General features: G+C 49.3%; 2 protein-coding genes across 7 annotated transcripts in view; both read right to left on the bottom strand.

Moving 5' to 3' along the window:
• The window catches only part of LOC101938253 (C->U-editing enzyme APOBEC-1-like), a 41,109-nt gene that overhangs the window by 1,141 nt on the left and 15,584 nt on the right, over positions 1–24,384 (bottom strand). For 5 of the 6 annotated variants that reach the window (XM_065571609.1, XM_065571616.1, XM_065571602.1 and 2 more), the window contains 2 exons: positions 22,581–22,702; positions 20,062–20,820 (listed from right to left, as the gene is read on the bottom strand). In XM_065571609.1, coding sequence (XP_065427681.1) covers positions 20,710–20,820; positions 22,581–22,702 — 233 coding nt within the window. In that variant the 3' untranslated portion in view covers positions 20,062–20,709. Of the gene's footprint in view, positions 1–1,924; positions 2,047–3,082; positions 3,484–3,745; positions 3,811–20,061; positions 20,821–22,580; positions 22,703–24,384 lie in introns of those variants that run through there. The other variant, XM_065571594.1, reaches the window with a different exon arrangement.
• LOC135976361 (SRRM2 protein homolog rsr-2-like) lies at positions 14,064–16,831 on the bottom strand. The gene is made up of 2 exons (XM_065571583.1): positions 15,910–16,831; positions 14,064–14,648 (listed from the first exon to the last, which is right to left on the bottom strand). Exons 1-2 carry the CDS (start codon positions 16,442–16,444, stop codon positions 14,242–14,244), a joined length of 942 nt encoding a protein of 313 aa, XP_065427655.1. The 5' UTR covers positions 16,445–16,831; the 3' UTR covers positions 14,064–14,241.

Here is a 24,384-nt window from a genome sequence, read left to right as displayed (position 1 = left end):
GGTGAGTTCAAAGGAGTGCCATGGCATGCTTAATGGTCACAGGCACTCATCATTAGAACTGGTTGGGAGTTTTCCAACTAAACAGTTTTTCATCAGAACATGCAGATTCATCAAAACCAAAATGTCTTTCAGAAATATATCTATTATGATGGAGCTTTGGCCAGGAAGATTTCTCAAGGCCAGAATGGCATTTAAAGGGAGAAAGACAGAGGGAGGATGCTCCTCCCAGAATAGCCAATAGCCTGGTGGTTCGGGCATTCACCTGGGAAATAGCAGACAGAGGTCCAAGTCCCTACTCTGTCTAATTCAGAATGGGGACTTGAACCTAGGTCTTCCACATGTGTGCTCCAGAGTCCAGTGCTTCTCAAAGTCAGGCCACCGCTTGTTCAGGGAAAGCCCCCGGCGGTCCAGTCTGCCGATCGCGGCTCCCACTGGCCTCGGTTCACCACTCCAGGCCAATGGGGGCTGCGGGAAGGGCGGCCAGCACATCCCTTGGCCCACACCACTTCCCGCAGCCCCCATTGGCCTGGGATGGCAAACCACGGGCAGTGGGAGCTGCGATCAGCTGAACCTGAGGACGCGGCAGGTAAACAAACCGGCCCTGACCGCCAGGAGCTTTCCCTGAACAAGCGGCGGCCCGACTTTGAGAAGCACTGCTCTTGTCAGCAGGCTGTTGTCTTTTTGCAGTGGGTGTGCTTGCTTGCTTTCACCTCCGGATAGTGGTTACAAAAAAATTCAAACGATCTTGGGTTTGTTCCAATGTAGAATGAAAGAAAATCTTGGAATTTCTGTTCTGTGGGAAATTCCATTCTTTGACCAGCTCTACTCATCGTGCTCTGATTGTGGATTTCAGATCAACTGGTGATTTGGAAATGGAGGAGATTTTAGGGGAGTTCAATGAAACATTCTATGGCCCCATTACTGGGAGGGAATATAAACCCCATCCAGAGGTTGGCAGGAAAAGGGGTTAACCTGCTCTGATTGGGGGATGGGAGGCCTGACAACAGTTTTGCTATTATAGACGGGCCCTGAGAGAAGGATGTGCTGTGTAGAGTTGGAAGTCGAGTCTGCAAGGGAGGGTCAGGAAGAAAGGTCTCTAGGTCGAGGATGGGATCTGAGAGAAGAACTGGGGGATTTCCCTCTCTGGAACTTGCCTAGCCATGCTCTAGACCAGGGGTGGCCAACCTGTGGCTCCGAAGCCGCATGCGGCTCTTCAGAGGTTAATATGCGGCTCCTTATCTAGGCACTAATTCCGGGGCTGGAGCTATAGATGCTAACTTTCCAATGTGCAGGGGGGTGCTCACTGCTCAACCCCCTGCTCTGCCCCAAGCCCTGCCCCCACTCCACCCCTTCCCCAAAGCCTGCCATGCCCTGGCTCCTCTCCCCTCCCCCCATAGCCTCCTATGCAGTGAAACAGCTGATTGCACTGGGGGGGGGGGGAGTAGGCACTGATAGGTGAGGGCAGGCAGGAGGCACTGGGGGCTGGGGAGCGGATGTGGGACTGCTGACGTATTACTGTGGCTCTTTGGCAATGTACATTGGTAAATTCTGGCTCCTTCTCAGGCTCAGGTTGGCCACCCTGCTCTAAACCTTTGCTTTATACGTTGGCTGAGGAAAACCCTGTTGTGTTTGTCTCTTAAAAGGACAGGACCCTTTTTACATTTATACTGCTTTGCAATAAAGCAAACCACAGAGGTGTTTAAGCACCACAAAAGATGTGAAGAACCTTTTCCTGTCTTTTTAGCATCCCCATGAGCTCATCTGGGAATCACCATGTGTTATAACTCAGCTGCAGGAAAAACTCTCACAGAACCAGGGAGATTTCGAAGGAGGCCAAGGAAATGTCCAGTTCAGAAAATGGGTTCTGCATGTGACTGTGGATCATTTCTGGATGCACTTTCCCCCTCCCTAACGTTCCACTGACCTGAAGGATGGACTGGAGTTCAAGAGAATATAGCATTATCCATGGAGCAAAGTGACTGGGCCAATAATCATCTTCATCCTTGTCCTCATCATAGACAAATGTTCTCCAACAGTAGCTATAATCTGGGGAAATGGAAGTATTCACTTATGAGCTGAAGGAGACATCAGTGGACTCAGCCCACTCAGAGATCAGTCAGGCTCAAGGGAGCAAGGTCATGCATTGGGCTTCTGACATGGAGACACATCACCCTGAGGAAGAACCAGCTGACGGAAGCCAAGGATACACTAGCATTTGGAACTCATGTTCTCCTAGCCTTTTCCATCATTCTGTCCAGGGGAGGCCTCATTAAACCGACCTTCCAATATTTCCCTCACTTATTCACCTGGGACAGGTCATTTATGAATTGACAGGAAAGTAAAATATCATCTATTTCTTCATAATTAGCAGCAACAGCACAGCATCAGTGCATGAGTCGATTTTACACTGGGGCTGGATTAAAAACAGCTTCAAACACATGCCCCTACATTTAAATATAATGATATGTTCTCAGGTGAAATTGACAATGTGGAAATGTGCCAGACTGACTGCACCATGAAGGAGGCTGGTGTTCTTTGTTTATTCTCTGAATGGAACATTAGAGACAGTGGCAACCAAACCAGCTTCACCCATGCACATGGGCTCACCAACGTACACTGCCTCAGTTCTGAGTTCCCACCTCTAGCAGTAAAAGGGCTTTCACTTTTTACAGCTCATTCATGCCTCAGCCTCTGTGCTGAGACAAGGGGATCAGTAAGTGCCAGCAAGGATGGAGGTTTTAGTGATCGTCACCTGCCCTGTTAGGAATTTGCCTGCAACCACCAGCTCATTTCACATAAGCCACAAAATGGCTGTCAGATAGTGTCTTTCAGTCACAGACCTAAAGAGGCAAAGCTCTGCATCCCATTGCACAATCCTCCCAAGACTTGAGACAGATTGGAATTGCTGACTCAGCAGTGAGAGGTTCCATAATTAATATACAACTTCAGCTGGTCATTGACCAGGGATGAATTGGAACCAGTGACCTAAAGGCAAAATGCCCCCAGTCCCATCACTAATCCCCTCTGAACCATCCAGACCCTGTAACCCTATGAGTCATTACCTGGGAGGTTTAGTCATTACCTGGGAGATCCATGACTTGGATGGACACTCCGATATTCTCCAGGTTCCACAGACCGTTACGATTGTTTTCGACTTGGTGCCAGTAGAGCCGTGATACATAAATGACTAGACTCAAATTAGGCATTTTCTCCAGAAAATCTATGATCTCCTGGCAGCAGTACCCACAGGGGCTCCAGGATATGTAACAGGTGATGGAGCAGTGGACAAAAGGATTAGATCTTAGCTTTCTATAGACATCTTCCAGGAAGTACGTTTCAGCATGCTCACCGCCAGCACTACAGATCCATCTTTGCCAGGGCCTTCTGCGAGAGTTCCACGTGATTTCATAGAGAAGGTAAGTCACACTTGGAAGGACACTTGGGTCATAATTCTCCACAAAATCCTCCTGGCATATCTTCCACCTGAAACATGAGAGAGATCCCAAGGAGTCACTGATTGCAGCTTTATCGCTAAGACCTTGCCAGTCACAGCAAGTTAAAAATGAGAGGGATGGGAAGGAGGCACAGATAAATGAAAAGGGAACTCACAGAAGGATAGGAGACTCAGAGATAGTGATGGAAGAAAAGAGAGAGAGGCAGGGAAGAAGGAGAGTTAAATCTAGTGTCACACTGATGAGAGGGGAGTGAGATCTGAATCTTCCCAGCTCCCACTTTCTCTGTAAACCTTGTGAAGGACGTGGGTATGGTGCTTTCATTCTCACCCTTGCGTGATGTCTCTGGATACATGACCTGGGGGGAAGACAAAAGAGTCACCTGCTGTACAGAGAGAAACATGGGGGAAGACAGAAAAAGGGAGGCCTCCCAATGCATCCTCTCTGGGCCCATGTAGCCTACAATTGTTCGTTCTCAATGGACAATTTCTAATCAGTACTCCTGAGGAAAGCAATTCCCTGCTAATGTGCAGTATCCTGAGGATAGTGGAGGTGGATAAGGGATCGTTCTGGCCCCCAATATGGCCATTAATTTAATCATGAGTAGGGAAGGGAGACTGCCCATTACTTGCTATGGAACAGTGAAAAATCATAATTATTAATAAATAATAAAATAACATTAATAATAATATCTAGGACATTGAAATCAACGGGACTCAGGCCCTCAAAATGTCATTTATAACTGTATGATCCCACCGATGCCCAAATATCTGTTCTTTCCTTTCTTCTTTTTTAAACCTTTATTTTAAAATGTGGATGCTGCCAATAATAAGTTTGAAAATAAAATTAATAGTGTTTTTTAAATAGAGATTTCTCAGGTGACATGCTCAGGTTGGTTCTGTTTTGGAACAGAATAACCATTCCTTTGTTATTTGTATTGAGAGTCTCAATGAGACAAAAAAGGATTGACATGCCATGGGAACACTGAGGGCAAACTGCACGGGACACTTGTAAACTTCTCATTTTCTCCTCAGCACCAGGAGTTAGTCGTAACAAAGAGTCTGTATCTTTAAAATTCCTTCATCAGCACTTTGTCTGCCATTTCCATGATTCTACCATTTTCAACTCAATCTGGGAGCCCACACACAAGCATGCAGGGATAGTCAAAACATGTCCAGACATGCACAGACACATACTCAGCTCTGCCCTGATCCAAAGCCCATAGAAATCATTGAAAAGACTCCCCTTGACTTCAATGCACTTTGGATCAGGCCCAGAAAGAACACATGCACATACCTAGAAAGAATATGGGTGCAAGTTTTCTATCGTAGATAAGCCCCTACAGACAGACACACAGATATAGACACACACACAAATCTGAGCTGTTTGAGGGAAGATGGGTCCAATGGGATGAACTAATTAAAAAATATATATATTTTCTATAACTTTGTACATGTACCTCTTGTAATTTGTAACCTAGACTGCCTCAGCTCTGCTGTATTCTCTCACCTTTTGTTTTTGTAAGAAGCACTCTTTTGGGATTTAAGCAAGAAAACCATTTTATTGTCACTTACTTTATCTTTATTAAAAAGTTAGTAACTAAAATACAGTTGGGGTATAAATAAACTCACAGCGATAAACAGACTGGAGGCATCTACTATATATTATATACATAGATTCACAACAGCCATACAGATGCACATATATATATATGCCCATATATTCAAATAGGCTTTAACACAGATAAATGCACACTTATACTGTATGGATATAGACACACAAGCATATATGTATATATTTATACACACACTCTCTCTCTCTCTCTCTCCGCAACTTTACCTCTGTTCCAGCCAGTGGCCATGGCTTTCACTACAGCCTCCCAGGCTGTGTCCTGTTTTACTGGTGTGTGTTTCTCCCTTTCACTTTCTATTCCTGATAACAGAAACATTAGAGATTAGAGAACCCAGCATGCTGACCAACAGTTTCTAGTTAATTTTAGAGAGCATCCTGCCTCGGCTCTATTCCTCCCCTGCCTTCACCAAACACTGCCTGGGCTCTGTGCCTATGCCTGTACCTCCACCCAACCCTGCAGCACTTCAAATCTACTCTCTGTCCTGCCATTGGCCACCGGACCCAGCTGACCCCACCCCACCTGCACTCCCATTGGCAGAAGCAGAAACAAAAGTAGAGCAGATGTAAACTGCATTACTTGTGTAAACCTCCTTCCCTCCTTCTTCCTCCCTCCCCCCCGCTTTCCTCCCTGGGTTAGTCGGTAGCTGGCAACACTTGCCTGTATGCCCGAGCACCCGATGCTGTTGACAGTAAAGAAGTATCCCAATGGTGATATTGGATAGGAGGGAATCCTCTACCTACCCCTCCGCTGCAGTCCTTTTACTTGTAAAGGAGACTAAAATTGGCTGTGCCTCCACCTGGCTGGGCCCTGTACACACAATGACGTGCCTTGGGAGCCTCCAGGAATAAACCTGAGCTAATCTGTGCATTGGGTCTAACTCAGAAATACCAATTATAAACAATATACACCCAATATGCACTTAGATTAGAGTTAACACAGCTTTACTTAACGTTTTAAGGAAACATGCTATAACAGACTGCGATTAAATGTCACAACTAATTTAAATCAGCAGGGGGCAGTTCGATAAATCAATTAACAAATACTTTACAGCAGTAAATGAAAGGTATCTAACTTGCATTTACACTGCCACCATTTACTCCACCCTGGACCTCTGGATTTCAGAGTTGTAAATGCTGGCGTGGGTGCACTTGAAGGTCATGAAGCTGAGGACAGCACTCTGTTGCTCCACTAAGTCTGACCAGCCAAGGCAACAAGAGGCAGAGTCATTCTAATGTGGCATCATTCCAAGCTGCACAACTCCTCTGAAGACGAGTTGTTTTAACCAGACGTCAGCAACTCTGGGTTCTGTTAGATGACAACACCACTCCACCTCTTCTCAGGACAACCCCTTGAAGTCTCTTTGCTACCCCCTGCCCCTTGCACCTTCCCAAATGAGGGTGGTGGTTACTCGCACTGCCTTCTGTGACGTTATTGACATAATCTGTAATTTAGATCACTGTTGTGACCACTGTTATATATTTACAGCAAATATTGTATAAAGATTGTCGTGTAAGGGGTCTATGGAGAGGTTATGGTTTGCCGTTTATGATTATGCTATCTATATGTGTGTATCAATTTTGTAGCTGAAGTTATGAATATTGGCTCTATACTGTCTGTATTTCAAACTTTTGCTATGCTTCTGGGTGACACCCCAGACAAGTTGTTGTCAGCTGTGCCTAGCCTGCTTGATGGCCCATTAAGGACCATCAGCTATACAATTGACCCATTGAGAGAAGGCAAATACACCTTTTGACTCAACAAGGTATGCAGGGAGATGCCTATGGACAGAACTCTGAGGTTTTTCCATGCCATGTGCTGGATAGCTTGTCTTTGGGACAAAGAAAGCTGAGACCACATGGCAAGAGACTATAAAAAGCTGCTGCAGCTACTCCATCTTGTCTTCAATCCTGCTTCTTACCTCTGGAGGGACTTTGCTACAAACAGAAACTCTACACAGGGGTCTCAAACTCAAATGACCACGAGGGCCACATGAGGGCTAGTTCATTGGCCCGAGGGCCACATCACCGACACACACACCCCTCACTACCCCTGGCCCTGCCCCCACTCCAGCCCTTCCATGAGGCCCCGCCTCTTCCCACCCCTTTCCTGCCCCCATTCCAACCCCTTCCCTGAAGTCCCCACCCCAATTCCTCCCCTTCCCTCCCCCCAGAGGGTGCATGAGGGGTGTGGCAGGGGCTCAGGGCAGGGAGTTGCGGTGCAGCAGGGAGTTGGGGTGCAGGCGGGGGCTCAGGGTACAGAAGGGGTGTGGGATGCAGCAGGGGGTTCAAGGCAGGAGGTTGGGGTGTGGGGTGCAGTAGGGGGCTCAGGGCAGGGAGTTGGGGTGCAGCAGGGGGTTGAAGTTCAGGCAGGGGGTTCAGGGCAGGGGGTTGGGTGCAGGCAGGAGGCTCAGGGCAGGGGATTGGGGTACAGAAGGGGTGTGGGATGCAGCAGGGGGCTCAGGTCACGGGGGTTGGGGTGCAGGCAGGGGACTCAGGGCAGGGAGTTGGGGTGCAGCAGGGGGTTGGGTGCATGCAGTGGGCTCAGGGCAGGGGGTTGAGGTGCGGGGTGCAGTAGGGGGCTCAAGGCAGGGAGTTGGGGTTCAGGAGGGGTGTGAGATGTGGCAGGGGGCTCAGGGCACAGGGTTGGGGTGCAGCAGGGGGTTGAGATTCAGGCAGGGGGCTCAGGGCAGGGAGTTGGGGTGCAGAAGGGGTGTGGGATGCAGCAGGGGGTTGGGGTGCAGGAGGGGTGTGGATGCAGCAGGGAGCTCAGGGCAGGGGGTTGAGGTACAGGCAGGGGGCTCAGGGCAGGGAGTTGGGGTGCAGCAGGGGGTTGGGGTGCAGGCAGGGGGCTCAGGGCAGGGGGTTGGGGTGCAGAAGGGGTGTGGGATGCAGCAGGGGGCTCAGGGCAGGGGGTTGGGGTGCAGGCAGGGGGCTCAGGTCAGGGGGTTGAGGTGCAGGCAGGGGGCTCAGGGCAGGGAGTTGGGGTGCAGGCAGGGGGCTCAGGTCAGGGGGTTGAGGTGCAGGCAGGGGACTCAGGGCAGGGAGTTGGGGAGAGGGGTGCAGGAGGGCTTCGGGCTCCAGGGTGGCAGTGGCACACACCGGGGCCAGGGCAAGCTGCCGGCTCCACCCCGCTCCGGGAAGTAGCTGGAACCATGTCCTTGCAGCCCCTGGGGGAGGGGGACACGGGGCTCTGCACGCTGCTTGCCGCTCCTCCAGGTACCTCCCCTGAAGCTCCCATTGGCCGCGGTTCCCTGTTCCTGGCCAATGGGAGGTGCGGGGGTGGGGGGGCGGTGCCTGCCTGGAAGCCAGAGCAACACACGGAGGGAGTCCTCTGCCTCTCACCCCCCCACCCCTCCCCAGCCGCAGGGACGTGATGCCAGCCACTTCATGGAGCGGTGCGGGACTCGAAGGGGGCAATCCTGTGGCTGTAGTTTGCCCACCCCTGGCCTGGAGGTAGGCCAGGCGGGGCAGGCACGGGCCGCTTGGTGGGCCGCAGGAAATAGCCCCACGGGCTGCATGTTCGAGACCCCTGCTCTACACAAAGGACTGATGACCCATCCCAGCTGGGGATGTACTCCAGAGACTTGATTTGAACCTGCAGCTTATTCCATCATTGCTACAAGCCTGAACCAAGAACTTTGCCATTACTGTATGTAATTGATTCCATTTAACCAATTCTAGCTCTCATCTATATCTTTTTCCTTTTATGAATAAACCTTTAGACTTTAGATTCTAAAGGGTTGGCAACAGCGTCATTTGTGGGTAAGATCGGATTTGTATATTGACCTGGGTCTGGGGCTTGGTCCTTTGGGATCGAGGGAACCTCTTTTCTTTTCCTGGGGTATTGGTTTTCATAACTATTTGTCCCCATAATGACTGGCACTGGTGGTGATACTGGGAAACTGGAGTGTCTAAGGGAATTGCTTGTGTGACTTATGGTTAGCGAGTGGGGTAAAACCAAAGTCTTCTCTGTTTGGCTGGTTTGGTTTGCCTTGGTGTGCATAGAAACCCCAGCCTTGGGCTGTAACTGCCCTGCTTTAAGCAATTTGTCCTGAATTGACTCTCTCAGTTGGGACCCGCCAGAACCAGCATCGGTACACCTTCACTACAGGCCCCACCTAAGCCAGCTCTGGGCACAACAACAGTGAGTCTCTGCCTGGGCTCCAAGGAAGCCCACAACAGCCTCTGAGGCTCCTTGCTTCATCAAAGCCCCAGCAGGCTCTCAGCAGCAGCTTCTGGCTTTCTAATGGCAGCTTGAGGTTTGGACAGAGCGCCATCAAGCAATCTCAGCTCCTCTCCAAAATGGAGCCCATCGCATGCTCTCTTTGTATTCCCTGAAAGTGGAAGGCTCTGGCTCGCTCGCTCTCTCTCTCCCCCCTTCCCCAAGGCATCGTGAGAGGTGTCGTCCCCTAGGCTGCATTGCAGCGCTCAAGATCTTCCCAAATGGAAAACTTCCAATTAAGTTCAGAAGCCTCAGAGAGAGAGACTGATGTACATGTGTAAGCGGGGGAGTGCTCCCACAGTGAGAAACTTTCCTGTCTTATACACCATCTCGCTGAAATGGACGAGCGAAAGGATCTGAGTCCTTGCTCCACCTCCCCTTACCCAGAGGCCTGCCTGACTTCAAGGACTCCCCTTCCACTCTCCTGTGTGGCAGAGTCCTCGTAACCCCAATGAAGCTGTGTCCGGTATTCCTGGGAGGCTTGACCCCCGGTCTTGTCATGGTCACTTAGGACAGGGTCGAGGGTGTCCTCACTCCAGGTTAATCTCTTCACACTAGACACTTCCCTGACCCACTGATCATTACATATAGTTCAAAGCATGGGCAGCGAGTGCACTCCCGCTTTGGGGAGGCTAGCCCACTGCCCCCACCCCTTCTGTCCAAGGCCCCCCTCTCCCACACACCAGAACCCAGAAAAAACACACACACCCATAAAAGGAGAAGCCCTGAGGGGCCCCCATGACCGGAGGAGCCCCAGCCCGCCCAAGCCACATTGGGCCGAGTCACCACCACCGGATCCCCCCAACCCACCGCTCCCCCCCTTCCCACGAGCACCAGGCCGAGCTGCCAACCTCCTCTCCCTCCCCCGACCAGAGTTGGGCCGGGCCGAGCCGCTGGCCCCCTGAGCGCCAGCTCCTCCCACACCTGAAGACCCCGCCCCCTGCCACCAAACCGCCAGTCCCGGTGCCCGGCCAAGCCTCCTCAGTCCACCGGCTGCTGGCTCTCCACGTCCCTCCTCACTCCCCCATCCCAAGGAGGAGGGCCATGGCGAGCAGTGGGGACCTCGGGGGTGGGGGTGGAGTGGAGGAGGTGGTGGGGATCTCGGGGAAGGTGTCCAGCGGCGGGTCAACGGCAGCTCCAGGGAAGGCGCCGCCCACGGCTCAAAGCAAATACAATTTATAAAACAGCAATTGTCAAATAATAAGGAAAAAAATGGGAAGGGTTAAAGGAAAGCATATTACCCCGCTCTGTAGCACGGGGACACCACAACCAGCGTCTCTGAAAAGTTCACAGTCTGTTCCTCATGCCTCCCAGACTTCCTTCCCTGGCCCTGGCTGCCCTGCGGTGATACCACGGGTCAGACACCTGCTCTGGCGGTGGCCACACGCCCTCAAGCTATAGGGAACAGGACCCTACTCAGCGTCAGCCCCCCCCCATCGGGGTCACAATCTCCCTCCAAGTCTGGCCTGCAAGGCCTCCTGTCTGGCGATGGCTCCCTGCGCTGGGCTCTCTGCCCAGGGTCCCCCTCGCTCCCCCCAGCCGCTCACCGCACCCGGCTCCGGTGTCACTTGGGGCACAGCAGGCGTCCGCTCTCCAGCTCTGGGCCTGCAGCTCCCCCTGCTGTAACCACTCAGCTGGGGCTCAGGTCAGCCTGGCTGAGCAGGGCTGGGCTGCTCCAGCACCTGCTCCCCAGCTGGTTCCGGCTGCTGCTGCCCGGTTCCAGCCCAGATCTGCCTTCGGGTTCCTGCTTCTCCCGCCCCCCCGGTTCTGGCTGCTGCTCCCAGCTCACACTGACGATAGGGCCCTGGGCTCCTGATCCCCTCATTGGCCTACCTGCCCTGTCAATCAGGCTGCTCTGGAGCACTGGCCTCTCTCCATTGGCCCTGGGGACTGTCAGTCTCAGGAACTTGATTTCGCATTGGCCCTTTCCCTTTGTTTTGGTACTGGGAGAAGGTCAATCAAAAAACCCCACTGAGTTTCAGTAAGGGGCCAACAGTCCCCATACATTCCCACTTGCTAAAATTCTGCCAGAGCCAGAATGTTCACGCCCAGGGCCGGCTCCAGGCACCAGCTTAGCAAGCAGGTGCTTGGGGCGGCCACTCCGGAGAGGGGTGGCACGTCCAGCTATTCGGCGGCAATTCGGGAGAGGGTCCCTCACTCCTGCTCGGAGTGAAGGACCTCCCGCCGAATTGCCGCTGAAGTACCGCAGATTGCGATGGCGGCTTTTTTTTTTTTTAGGGCTGCTTGGGGCAGCAAAACCCCTGGAGCTGGCCCTGTTTACACCAGCACATCCAAGTCCATATTAGGGCTGTCAAGCGATTAAAAAAATTAGTTGCGATTAATCACACAGTTAAACAACAGAATACCATTTATTTAAATATTTTGGATGTTTTCTACATTTTCAAATATATTGATTTCAATTACAACACAGAATACAAAGTGTACCGTTCTCATTTGATATTTATTTTTGATTACAAGTATTTTCACTGTAAAAAAACAAAATAAATAGTATTTTTCAATTCACCTAATACAAGTACTGTAGTGCAATCTCTTTATCATGAAAGTTGAACTTAAATGTAGAAGTATGTGGAAAAAACCCTGCATTCAAAAATAAAACAGTGTAAAATTTTAGAGCCTGCTAGTCTACTCAGTCCTACTTCTTATTCAGCCAGTCGCTAAGACAAACAAGTTTCTTTACATTTGCAGGAGATAATGCTGCCCGTTTTTTGTTTATAGGGTCACCTGAAAGTGAGAACAGGTGTTCGCCTGGCCCTGTTGTAGCCGGCGTTACAAGATATTTATGTGCTAGAGATTCATATGTCCCTTCATGCTTCAACCACCATTTCAGTGGACATGCATCCATGCTGATGATGGGTTCTGCTCAATAACAGTACAAAGCAGTGCAGACCAACGCATGTTCATTTTCATCATCTGAGGGTATGTCTACACTAAGGGATTAATCCGAATTTAGATAATTCGGATTTGAGAAACAGGTTGTATAAAGTCGAAATGAGTGCGGCCACACTAGCACAGTAATTCGGTGGTGTGCGTCCAAGTACCGGGGCTAGCGTCGATTTCTGCACCGTTGCACTGTGGGTAGCAATTCCATAGCTATCCCATAGTTCCCGCAGTCTCCCGCGCCCATTGGGATTGTGGGTTAAGATCCCAGTGCCTGATGGGACAAAAAACATCGTCGCAGGTGGTTCTGGGTACAGCCTCACTTCCTCCCTCCCTCCCTCCCTGCATGAAAGCAACGGACGGCAGACAACCATTTTCGCGCCTTTTTTCCTGGGTGGGTGAACACTGCAGACTCCATACCACGGCAAGCATGGAGCCCGCTGAGGTCAAGACAGCACTCATGAATATTGTAAACACCTCGCGCGTTCTCGTGGAGTTTATGCTCAGCCAGGACCAGAAAAATGAGGAGAGGAGGCAGCGGCGGCGGCAGCGCAGCGACAAGCATGATGAGGACATGGACACGGACACGGACACAGAATTCAGTGAAACCACAGGCCCCGGTGCTTTGGAGATCATGTTGTTAATGGGACAGATTCTATCCATGGAACGCCGATTCTGGGCAAGGGAAACAAGCACAGACTGGTGGGACCGCATAGTGTTGCAGGTCTGGGACGATTCCCAGTGGCTGCGGAACTTTCGCATGCGTAAGGGCACTTTCATGGAACTTTGTGACTTGCTGTCCCCTGCCCTGAAACGCCAGAATACCAAGATGAGAGCAGCCCTCACAGTTGAGAAGCGCGTGGCGATAGCCCTGTGGAAGCTTGCAACGCCAGACAGCTACCGGTCAGTCGGGAATCAATTTGGAGTGGGCAAATCTACTGTGGGGGCTGCTGTGATGCAAGTAGCCAAAGCAATCACTCAGGTGCTGCTACGAAAGTTAGTGACTCTGGGAAATGTGCAGGCTATAGTGGATGGTTTTGCTGCAATGGGATTCCCTAACTGTGGTGGGGCAATAGACGGAACCCATATCCCTATCTTGGCACCGGAGCACCAAGCCACCGAGTACATAAACCGCAAGGGGTACTTTTCAATGGTGCTGCAAGCACTTGTGGATCACAAGGGACGTTTCACCAACATCAACGCGGGCTGGGTGGGAAGGGTTCATGACGCTCGCGTCTTCAGGAACACTACTCTGTTTAAAGGGCTGCAGCAAGGGACTTACTTTCCGGACCAGAAAATAACCGTTGGGGATGTTGAAATGCCCATAGTTATTCTTGGGGACCCAGCCTACCCCTTAATGCCATGGCTTATGAAGCCATACACAGGCAGCCTGGACAGGAGTCAGGAGCTGTTTAACTACAGGCTAAGCAAGTGCAGAATGGTGGTAGAATGTGCATTTGGCCGTTTAAAAGGTCGCTGGCGTTCATTATTGACTCGCTCTGACCTCAGCCAAAGAAATCTCCCCATTGTTATTTCTGCTTGCTGTGTGCTCCACAATCTCTGTGAAAGTAAGGGGGAGACCTTTATGGCGGGGTGGGAGGCTGAGGCAAATCGCCTGGCTGCTGATTACGCGCAGCCAGACACCAGGGCGATTAGAAGATCACACCATGAAGCGCTGTGCATCAGAGAAGCTTTGAAAACCAGTTTCATGGCTGGCCAGGCTACCGTGTGAAATATCTGTTTGTTTCTCCTTCATGAAAACCCTCCCCCTTTACTGACTGATTTTCTGTAAGGAACCCACCTTGCCCCTTCCCCCAGCTTTCTTTCAAACCAAATAAAGTCACTATCATTTAAAAATCATTTATTCTTTATTAATAGATTAGAAAAAGAGGGAGGGAACCCGGGTGGTATTTGGGAGGAGGATTGCTGGGAAGGAAAAAGCCACAAAGAAAAGGTTAAAAAAATGACAGCCTTTTGCTTGGGCTGTCTACTGGGGTGGAATGGGAAGGTGTACGGAGCCTCCCCCCCCCCACGTTCTTACACGTCTAGGTGAGGAGGATACGGAACATGGGGAGGGTGGAACAGGGGCTGAAGCGGCAGTCTGTTTTCCAGCAGCCGTTCCTGAACCTCCACCAGACACCGGAGCAGCCCCAGCGTTGCATCCTTCATCCTCTGGTCTTCCTGCCGCCATCTCTCATCTCGATCGTCTCTCCTCTCCTCACGTTGGTCCCTCCTCTCCTCACGTTGGTCCCTCCTCTCCTCACGTTCACTGACTTCTTTCCTATACTTTGAAACTGTTTCCTTCCACTCATTCAAATGAGCTCTGTCACTCCTGCTGGATTGCATAATTTCAGAAAACATCTCGTCTCGCGTCTTCTTCTTACGACGCCTTATCTGTGATAACCTTCGGGATGGAGGAGGGAGGCTTGAGGAATTTGCAGCTGCTGTAGGGAGGGGAAAAAAGAGAGAATTGTTTTAAAAGCTACATTTTGCAGAACAATGCTTATACTCTTTCACGGTGACCAACACTGTTCACATTACATAGCACATGTGATTTCTGTGCAAGGTCGCATTTTGCCTCTTAATGCTGAGTGCCTGTGGCTTTGCTGCTAGAGATCACAGGTCTGGGCAACAGAATTCGGATTGCATGCGGCCATGGTAAGCTTCTGCGCCGTCCTTTCCCACATACCAAGCATAGCTTGTAGAGTGCTGCAGAAGCCTGGCCAATCTCAGCCAGTTGGGGGGGGGGGGGGCAGTGTGGTGGGGCTTGTCTGGGCCCCTTCAGGCAAGTAGAGTGCTGCGGTTTTTCTGTTAACATTCAGCAGCACCAGAAAACAAACTAACCCCCCCCCCCCTCTCGCCATGAATTCTCTGGGATGATCGCTGTACCCCTCCCCCCCACCGCGTGGCTGGTAACAGGGAAGATCCCTGCAGGCACCAAACTACCCCCCCACCGCCGCCGCCCCCCCCCCTCGCCATGAATTCTCTGGGATGATCACGGTACCCTCCCCCCACCGAGTGGCTGGTATCAGGGAAGATCCCTGCAGACACCAAACTACCCCCCCCCGCCGCCGCCCCCCCCCCTCGCCATGAATTCTCTGGGATGATCACGGTACCCTCCCCCCACCGCGTGGCTGGTAACAGGGAAGATCCCTGCTAGCCAAACGCGAAAAACTCAGGGCCAATTTCCCATCTGCGCTTGGCTAACTGCAGGGAAGGATTTATTTTCCGCCACAGGCAAACAGCCCAGTAGGAACGGCCACCTCTGTCCCCTTAATTAAGTTCCCATATTTCAACCAGGTTACCAGGAGTGATATCACTCTCCTGATTACACAACAAGATAAAGAACGGATGTTGCTTGAATGCCAGCAAACACCGGGACCATACGCTGCCAGGCTTTGTCAGGCAATGATACCAGATTACTTGCTGCAAGCATGGCGTGGTCAAGTGTCCTACCATGGAGGAGGGAATAAAGATGCACTGCCCAGAAACCTTCTGGCAAGGCTTTCGGAGTACCTCCAGGAGAGCTTCATTGAGATGTCCCTGGAGGATTTCCGCTCCATCCCCAGACACGTTAACAGACTTTTCCAGTAGCTACAGACTTTTCCAGTAGCTGAACTGACCGCAAATGCAAAGTCAGGCAAAGTAATCATTAAAAACCGTTTGCTTTTAAAACAAGTTTTATATTTTAAAAGGTAAACTCACCTGAGGTCCCTTCCATGGGGTCAGAGTCTTGGGTACTGGCTTGGGAGGCTTGGGAGGGTACTTCAGTCAGGGTGAGAAAAAGATCCTTGCTGTTGGGGAGAAGGGAGTGCTGTGTGCTCTCTGCAAGCTCATCCTCCTCCTCCTCCTCTACCCCATCGGCAGAATCCTCAGGCGTCGAGACTATCCCCGACCCAGAATCCACGAACAAAGGTGGGGTAGTGGTGGCAGCCCCCCCTAGAATTGCATGCAGCTCGGCGTAGTAGCGGCATGTCCGCGGCTCTGACCCGGAGCGACCGTTTGCCTCCTTTGTTTTCTGATAGGCTTGTCTGAGCTCCTTGACTTTCACGCGGCACTGCTCAGAGTCCCTATTGTGGCCTCTCTCCATCATGCCCTTGGAGATTTTTTCAAAAGTTTTTGCATTTCGTCTTTTAGAACGAAGTTCTGCAAGCACTGAATCCTCTCCCCATACAGCGATCAGATCCAGTACCTCCCTCACGGTCCATGCTGGTGCTCTTTTTCGATTATCAGCCTGCATGGTTACCTGTGCTGATGAGGTATCTGTGGTCACCTGTGCTCTCCACGCTGGGCAAACAGGAAATGAAGTTCAAATGTTCGCGGGGCTTTTCCTGTCTACCTGGCCAGTGCATCCGAGTTCAGATTGCTGTCCAGAGCGGTCACAATGATGCACTGTGGGATAGCTCCCGGAGGCCAATACCATCGAATTGCGGCCACACTAACCCTAATTCGAATTGCTAAAATCGATTTTGGCACTACTCCGCTCGTTGGGGTGGAGTACAGAAATCGATTTAAAGGGCCCTTTACATCGAATTAAATAGCGTCGTTGTGTGGACGGTTACAGGGTTAATTCGAATTAAAGCTGATAAATCCGAATTAAAGTCGTAGTGTAGACCAGGCCTGAGTTAGGTCCTACCAGCAGAAGGTTGATTTTCTTTTTTGGTGGTTCGGGTTCTGTAATTTCTGCATCGGAGTTGTTGGTCTTTTAAGAGTTCTCAGATTTTGGAAGGTACTTCAGATTCTTAAACCTGGGGTCAGTTAAAAATCTCACACTGGTACCTTCTTTGCGTTTTCTGAAATCTACAGTGAAAGTGTTCTTAAAATGAACATGTGCTGGGTCATCATCTGAGACTCAAGTATCATGGGGTAACCGTGTTAGTCTGTATCCACAAAAACAACAAGGACTCCAGTGGCACCTTAAAGACTAACAGATTTATTTGTGCATAAACTTTTGTGGGTAAAAAACCAACTTCTTCAGATGCACAGAAAAAAGTTTTTTTACCCACGAAAGCTTATGCCCAAATAAATCTGTTAGTCATCTGAGACTGTGATAATCTGAAATATATGGCAAAATGCAGGTAAAAGAGAGTAGGGGACTGTAAGGGACTGGACTCACCCCTGCGGTGCCTCCTGCTGGTTACTTCCAGGAATTATCTCGATTTCCAGCCCAGAGCACCTTCTGCCGGCCGGTGTCCCACTGCCACTTGGCCCCCTGTGTACCTTCCCTTGACCCCGGTGCCCTTTTACCTGGGGTGCTGCCCCCTGGCAGTAACCCCACAGTCTTAGGGTCTCCCCTCCCCAGGGAACCCCCACCCACTATTCCCACCTCACCTCAGTATAAGGCTATTGCCAGTCATCGTCTAGCCCCACACCCTGGGGCGGACTGCAGTATCAGCCTACTCATTACTGGCAAGGTTGGGTTTGGACCTGCTGCCTTGGCCTACCCCTGGGCTGCCCTCTGCAATCCCCAGTACCCCTTGGCCTTCTGCTAGGCTGCAGCCTGGGGCTTTCCAGGCTGGAGCTCCCCAGCCTGTCCCCAGCCCTACTCCACTCAGGTACTCTGTCTCTAGCTCCCTGCAGCCAGGCCCTTCTCTCTCTGAATGCAGAGAGAGACTGAGTCCTTGCGCCTGGCTCCCAGCCTTTATAGGGCCAGCTGGGCCCTGATTGGGGCATGGCCCAGCTGTGGCTGCTTCCCCAATCAGCCCAGCATTCAGAGCTGCAGCCCTCTCCAGGGCTGCTTTTACCCCTGCAGCCCTCTTTAAGGGCTGATTTCAAGCCCTTCAGGGCAGGAGCGGGTGACCACCCCGCTACAGGGACATACAATTCTCCCCCAAAGAGTTCAGTCCCAAATTTAATTAACGCACTATTTTTTTAATGAGCAACATCAGCATGGAAGCATGTCCTCTGGAATGGTGGCCGAAGCATGAAGGGCCATACAATTGTTTAGCATATCTGGCACATAAATACCTTGCAATGCCAGCTGCAAAAGTGCCATGCAAATGCCTGTTCTCTCTTACTGGTGACATTGTAAATAAGAAGAGGGCAGCATTATGTCCTGTAAATGTAAACAAACTTGTTTGTCTTAGCGATTGGCTGAACAAGAAGTAGGACTGAATGGACTTGTAGGCTCCGAAGTTTTACATTGTTTTGTTTTTGAGTGCAGTTATATAACAAAAAAAAAATCTACATTTGTAAGTTGCACTTTCATGACAAAGAAATTGCACTACAGTACTTGTATGAGGTGAATTGAAAAATACTATTTCTTTTGTTTATCATTTTTACAGTGCAAATATTTGTAATAAAGAATAATATACACTTTGATTTCAATTACAAAACAGAATACAATGGATATGAAAATGTAGAAAACCATCCAAAATATTTAATAAATTTCAATAGGTATTCAGTTGTTTAAAAGTGCAATTAAAACTGCGATTAATCGCGATTAATTTTTTTAATCGCAATTAATTTTTTGAGTTAATTGTGTGAGTTAACTGTGATTAATCGACAGCCCTAGTTATGACCAGAAAGAAATTCAGATATCATTACTATTTAATACATGTTATTCCCCGCTTACAGAAACAGCTATAAAATAGCATTATAATTAAATGTGAAACAGTATGGAAATTCTCAGTTATGGGCACAATGAATATTAATTCATGTTCACTGATAAATTTAGCACTGGAAAATTAACTCTTAAAAATTAAACATCACTTGGTCAGTAAAAGCCACTGAAAATGCTTTTCAATTTAGTTGACTCCCAAGGGAGTGATTCTCTGTCTCTCTCTCTCTCTCTCACACACACACACAAACATCATTATTGTCTGTCTTTGCCCTAGAAGTCATGAATTCCTCTCACTTTCTCACCAGACTTTGGGACTGTGGGATGATTTTATTAAATGTTATTCTTTCTGTTTCTATTCCTGGTCACTAAAACTTCAGGGATCAAAGGGAACTGCCTCATTTCTGCCCAGTGTGTCATCTGGAATGTAAGGGAGGTGAAAGGACAAATATATCAGAGTTCTATATAGGGACTCCTGAGGAGGTAACTTAGACACACAGAGGACACTGGTTATGAGCTAAAAAAAACTGTGGAGCCTTGATGATCTCTAGTTAGGGATGGGAGAATCTCCCAAAATTCTCATGGGTGTGTGTAACTGAGTGAGAGACAGAGATATTGTAGGGATTGAAGAAAGAGGGAGGGGAGATAAAGGAGACAGAGAGGGGAGAGAGACACAGACATATAGATGGGGGAAATTTCACTTGAAACTTGTAGTATGTTTTTTCAGCCATAGCTTCCATGGCAAATCCACTTCAAAACACTGGGCCCTACAGCACCTGTAGCTGCAAGAGCTGGAAATAGAGTTGCTCTGAGTCTCCTGCTCTTTTCTCCACATCACCTTCTGCTGGGACAGGCCAGGAATGGAATAACTGGGGGCTCCCTAACCCCAGCATCAGTCTGCTGGGAGATGCTAGGGTCACAATAGCTGGGCAGATTCTCTGCAACAATTTGCTGTCCTTGTACACTGCCATATCTTCTTTATGTAAATACATGCTAATGTCTGAATATATATGAAGTTCTTATTCGTAGGATGCGATCAGCCTTCCATGATCTCACAAAGGAACACAATATATGGAGTTTGAGGACCATGGGAAAGCATAGAGGAAAATAAAACACTGGTAAAGCCAATTTCTGGAATGTCAATTCATTTTAAGAACTGCCCCCACCACTTAATCAACTCTTAGAACAATCTGTGATGTCATACATTGGACCATTCTTATGTTAGCACTGACCAGAGATTATTAAGGAGTACCATATGATTTACATTTTGAACATGTAAAAACAAACAAAGGCAGTGCTTCCTTATAGATATTTTATTCAAATGTTATGTTGACAAATGATACAAAGTAAAATCTAGAAATCTACAAGAGAAACATAATTCAAAGAAATAACCTCAGAAAATAAATCCTCTCTAAGGTCTCTAGATATGTAAATACATAATGAGTTAGTTCCTTATAAACTGCTTGCACAAAGCAAATCATATAGTTTTATGTTCATTTGGTGAAACAGCATTGGCTGCAGAATAAACAAGATACTCTTGTGTTAACTGTGATGGAATAAACCCTTACAAAGGTGCTAACATGACCCAGTCACTATACAGCATTAAACATTTAAACATGATTCACTTTTCAAAAGGCTACAAGCTGAAGCAATAGGAAGGAAATGGCTAAGAGTAACTAAATCAAATTGAAATAGTTAAACATTCTAATGTTCTTTCAGCTCATGCAAGAGTAACCCACCAACTGAGAAAACATGCTGTGATAGCAAAGCAGTCATTCTGTTGCACCCATTCTGACTGCATCCTCTTCCCCTCCCACAGTTCTGGAGTTTTAATGTGGTTGATGTTTCCTATCAACTGGTTTCTGTTGCTTAGCAGCTGATGGCCTGGTTCAAGACACTCATGGCTTCCAGAGACTGGTTGGCTGCCCAGGCCAGGATACTGGCGGCTAATAGGGATTGGCTGATGTGAGTGCTCTTTTCTGTTTCTCATCTACACATAGACTGAAAACTGGAGTCTGGTTCTTAACTGATGAAATCTTTAAGCAAGACGGAATGTTCTGGTGAGAAAAATGGGAGCTGAAGTTAATTTCTTTTTGGGAGGTTGGTAGTTTAACATTTGCTCTTTAGACTCACTTTGGGATTTAATGGGCATTGCAGGAACTCTCAGTAAATGCAATCACCATGCTTCAAATCTCATTCAGAACCAGGGTGAGTTCAAAGGAGTGCCATAGCATGCTTAATGGTCACAGGGACTCATCATTAGAATTGGTTGGGAGTTTTCCAACTAAACAGTTTTTCATCAGAACAAGCAGATTCATCAAAACCAAAATGTCTTTCAGAAATATATCTATTATGATGGAGCTTTGGCCAGGAAGATTTCTCAAGGCCAGAATGGCATTTAAAGAGAGAAAGACAGAGGGAGGATACCCTTCCCAGAATAGCCAGTAGCCTGGTGTTTGGGCATTCACCTGGGATATAGCAGACTGAGGTCCAAGTCCCTATTCTGTCTAATTCAGAATGGGGACTTGAACCTAGGTCTTCCACATGTATGCTCTAGTCACCAGGCTGTTGTCTTTTTGCAGTGGGTGTGTTTGCTTGCTTTCACTTCCTAGGAGTGGTTATAAAAAAATTCAAAAAGTTTTGGGTTTGTTCCAATGTAGAGTGAAAGAAAATCTTGGAATTTCCCACAGAACAGAAATTCCATTCTTTGACCAGCTCTACTCATCATGCTCTGATTGTGGATTACAGATCAACCACTGACACTGGTGATTTGAAAATGGAGAAGATTTTAGGGGAGTTCAATGAAACATTCTATGGCCCCATTACTGGGAGGGAATATAAACCCCATCCAGAGGTTGGCAGGAAAAGGGGTTAACCTGCTCTGATTGGGGGATGGGAGGCCTGATAACAGTTTTGCTATTATAGACGGGCCCTGAGAGAAGGATGTGCTGTGTAGAGTTGGAAGTCGAGTCTGCAAGGGAGGGTCAGGAAGAAAGGTCTCTAGGTCGAGGATGGGATCTGAGAGAAGAACTGGGGGATTTCCCTCTCTGGAACTTGCCTAGCCATGCTCTAGACCAGGGATGGCCAACCTGTGGCTCCGGAGCCGCATGCGGCTCTTCAGAGGTTAATATGCGGCTCCTTATCTAGGCACTGATTCCGGGGCTGGAGCTATAGATGCTAACTTTCCAATGTGCCGGGGGGTGCTCACTGCTCAACCCCCTGCTCTGCCCCAAGCCCTGCCCCCACTCCACCCCTTCCCCAAAGCCTGCCATGCCCTGGCTCCTCTCCCCTCCCCCCATAGCCTCCTGTGCAGTGAAACAGCTGGTTGCAGTGGGAGGGGGGAGTAGGCACTGATTGGTGGGGGTAGGCGGGAGGAACTGGGCAGCTGATGGGCGGCTGCTGACATTATTGTGGCTCTTTGGCAATGTACATTCGTGAATTCTGGCTCCTTCTCAGGCTCAGGTTGGCCACCCCGTTCTAGACCTTTTCTTTATACGTTGGCTGAGGAAAACCCTGTTGTGTTTGTCTCTTAAAAGGACAGGACCCTTTTTACATTTATACTGCTTTGCAATAAAGCAAACCACAGAGGTGTTTAAATGCCACAAAAGATGTGAAGAACCTTTTCCTGTCCTTTTAGCATCCCCATGAGCTCATCTGGGAATCACCATGTGTTATAACTCAGCTGTAGGAAAAACTCTCACAGAACCAGGGAGATTTCAAAGGAGGCCAAGGAAATGTCCAGTTCAGAAAATGGGTTCTGCATGTGACTGTGGATCATTTCTGGATGCACTTTCCCCCTCCCTAAAGTTCTACTGACCTGAAGGATGGACTGGAGTTCAAGAGAATATAGCATTATCCATGGAGCAAAGTGCCTGGGCCAATAATCATCTTCATCCTTGTCCTCATCATTGACAAATGTTCTCCAACAGTAGCTATAAGCTGGGAAAATGGAGCAAATCAGTCATGTGCTGAAGGAGGTATCAGTGGACTCAGTATAGACAAAGGTCAGTCAATCTCAGGGGAGCGAGACTAATTTGAGCCATGCAGAATGCTTCTGCTAGGTCACCCTTAGGCAGGACCAGCTGAGGACACTACAGCACTTGGGCCTCATGTTATCCTGGCCTTTTCCATCTTTCTGTCCAGGGAAGGTCTAATTAAACCAACCTTGCAAAATGTCACTCACTTATTCACCTGGGACAAGTCATTTATGTATTGAGGGGAGAGTAAAATATCATCTATTTGTTCATGATTAGCAGCAGCAGCACACTATCAGTGGGTGAGCTGATTTTACTCTGGGGGTAGATTAGAAAAAAGCTGCAAAGACATCCTGTAGCGGGGTGGTTACCCCGCTCCAGCCCCAAAGGGGTTAAAACAGCCCTGGGAAAGGGCTGCTCCGGGAAGCCAATAAGGGAGGCTGATTGGGGAAGCAGCCACAGCTGGGGCTATGCCCCAATCAGGCCACAGCTGGCCCTATAAAGGGCTGTGAGCCAAAGGCTAAGAAAGAGTCTCTCTCTAGCAGTGGAAAGAGAAGGATTTGGCTGCCTGGGAGTTGAGCAAGGTACCTGAGGTAGAGCAGGGCTGGGGGAATGCCAGGGGAGCTCTTAGCTCTAGCCTAGCAATTCCCCAGGCTGCAGGCCTTGTTGAAGGCCTAAAGCAGGTACTGGGGTTGCAGAGGGGCAGCCCAGGGGTAGGCAAAGGCAGCAGGTCCAAACCCCCCTTGCCCATGATGAATGGTTCACAGATTGCAATCTGCCCTAGTGTGTGGGGGCTAGATGATGACTGGCAGTAGCCACTGAGGCAAGGTGGGGATAGAGGGTTGGAGGGGAGACCCAAACGTGGGGGTACTGCAGAAGGCAAAACCCTGAGGTAAGGGGTACTGGGGTCCAGGAGGGACACGGGGTGGGGGCCTGAGGCAAGCGGGACATTGGCCAGCAGAGGGTGCTCCAGAGCTGGAGAGCTAATTTCCAGGACGACCAGCAGGAGGCACCGTGCCAGTGAGTCGTCACCCTGCTACACCTCCCAATATAATACTATGTTCTCAAATGAAATTGAAAGATGGCAGATGGACTGCGCCGGGAAGGAGGCTGCTGTTCTCTGTTTATTCCCTGAATAGACCACTAGAGACAGAGGCAGTGCCATACCAGCTTCACCCATGCACATGGCTCAACAGTGTGCCTCAGCTCCGAGTTTGCGCCTCTAGCAGTAAAAAGTATGCTCTTCATGGCTCATTCATGCCTCAGCCTCTCTGCTGAGACAAGGGGATCAACAACTGCCAGCAGGGATGGAGATTTTAGTGATTTTTATCTGTACTGCTAGGAACTGGACTGCAAACACCAGCACATTTCAAATAGGTCAAAAAATGGCTGCCAGCTACTGGCTTTTGGTCACTGGCACTCAGGGAAAGGTTTGAAACCAGAGACCTAAAGGGGAAAAGCTCTGAATCCCACTGCACTATCCCCCAAGACTTGGGGCCAGACTGGAACCACTGACCTAGAAGTGATAAGATTCCATAATCCATTCTACAGCTTCTGTGGAGCCATCCATGGCCACTGACCAGGGCTGAATTGGAACCAGAGACCTAGAAGAAAAATGCCTCATGTCCCATCTCTATCCCATGTAGT

Source organism: Chrysemys picta, chromosome 1, assembly GCF_011386835.1.
Source record: "Chrysemys picta bellii isolate R12L10 chromosome 1, ASM1138683v2, whole genome shotgun sequence".
Lineage (NCBI taxonomy): Eukaryota > Metazoa > Chordata > Testudines > Emydidae > Chrysemys > Chrysemys picta.
This window is presented reverse-complemented; position numbering and strand designations above follow the sequence as displayed.

Bases quoted from the DNA above. Each gene is read 5' to 3' on its own strand.
- LOC135976361 (XM_065571583.1), bottom strand. From the start codon at position 16,444: ATGCAGGCTGATAATCGAAAAAGAGCACCAGCATGGACCGTGAGGGAG. The intron at 14,649-15,909 runs GTGAGTTTACCT...CCCTCCCTACAG, and splicing joins CCCCATGGAAGGGACCTCAG to CAGCTGCAAATTCCTCAAGC.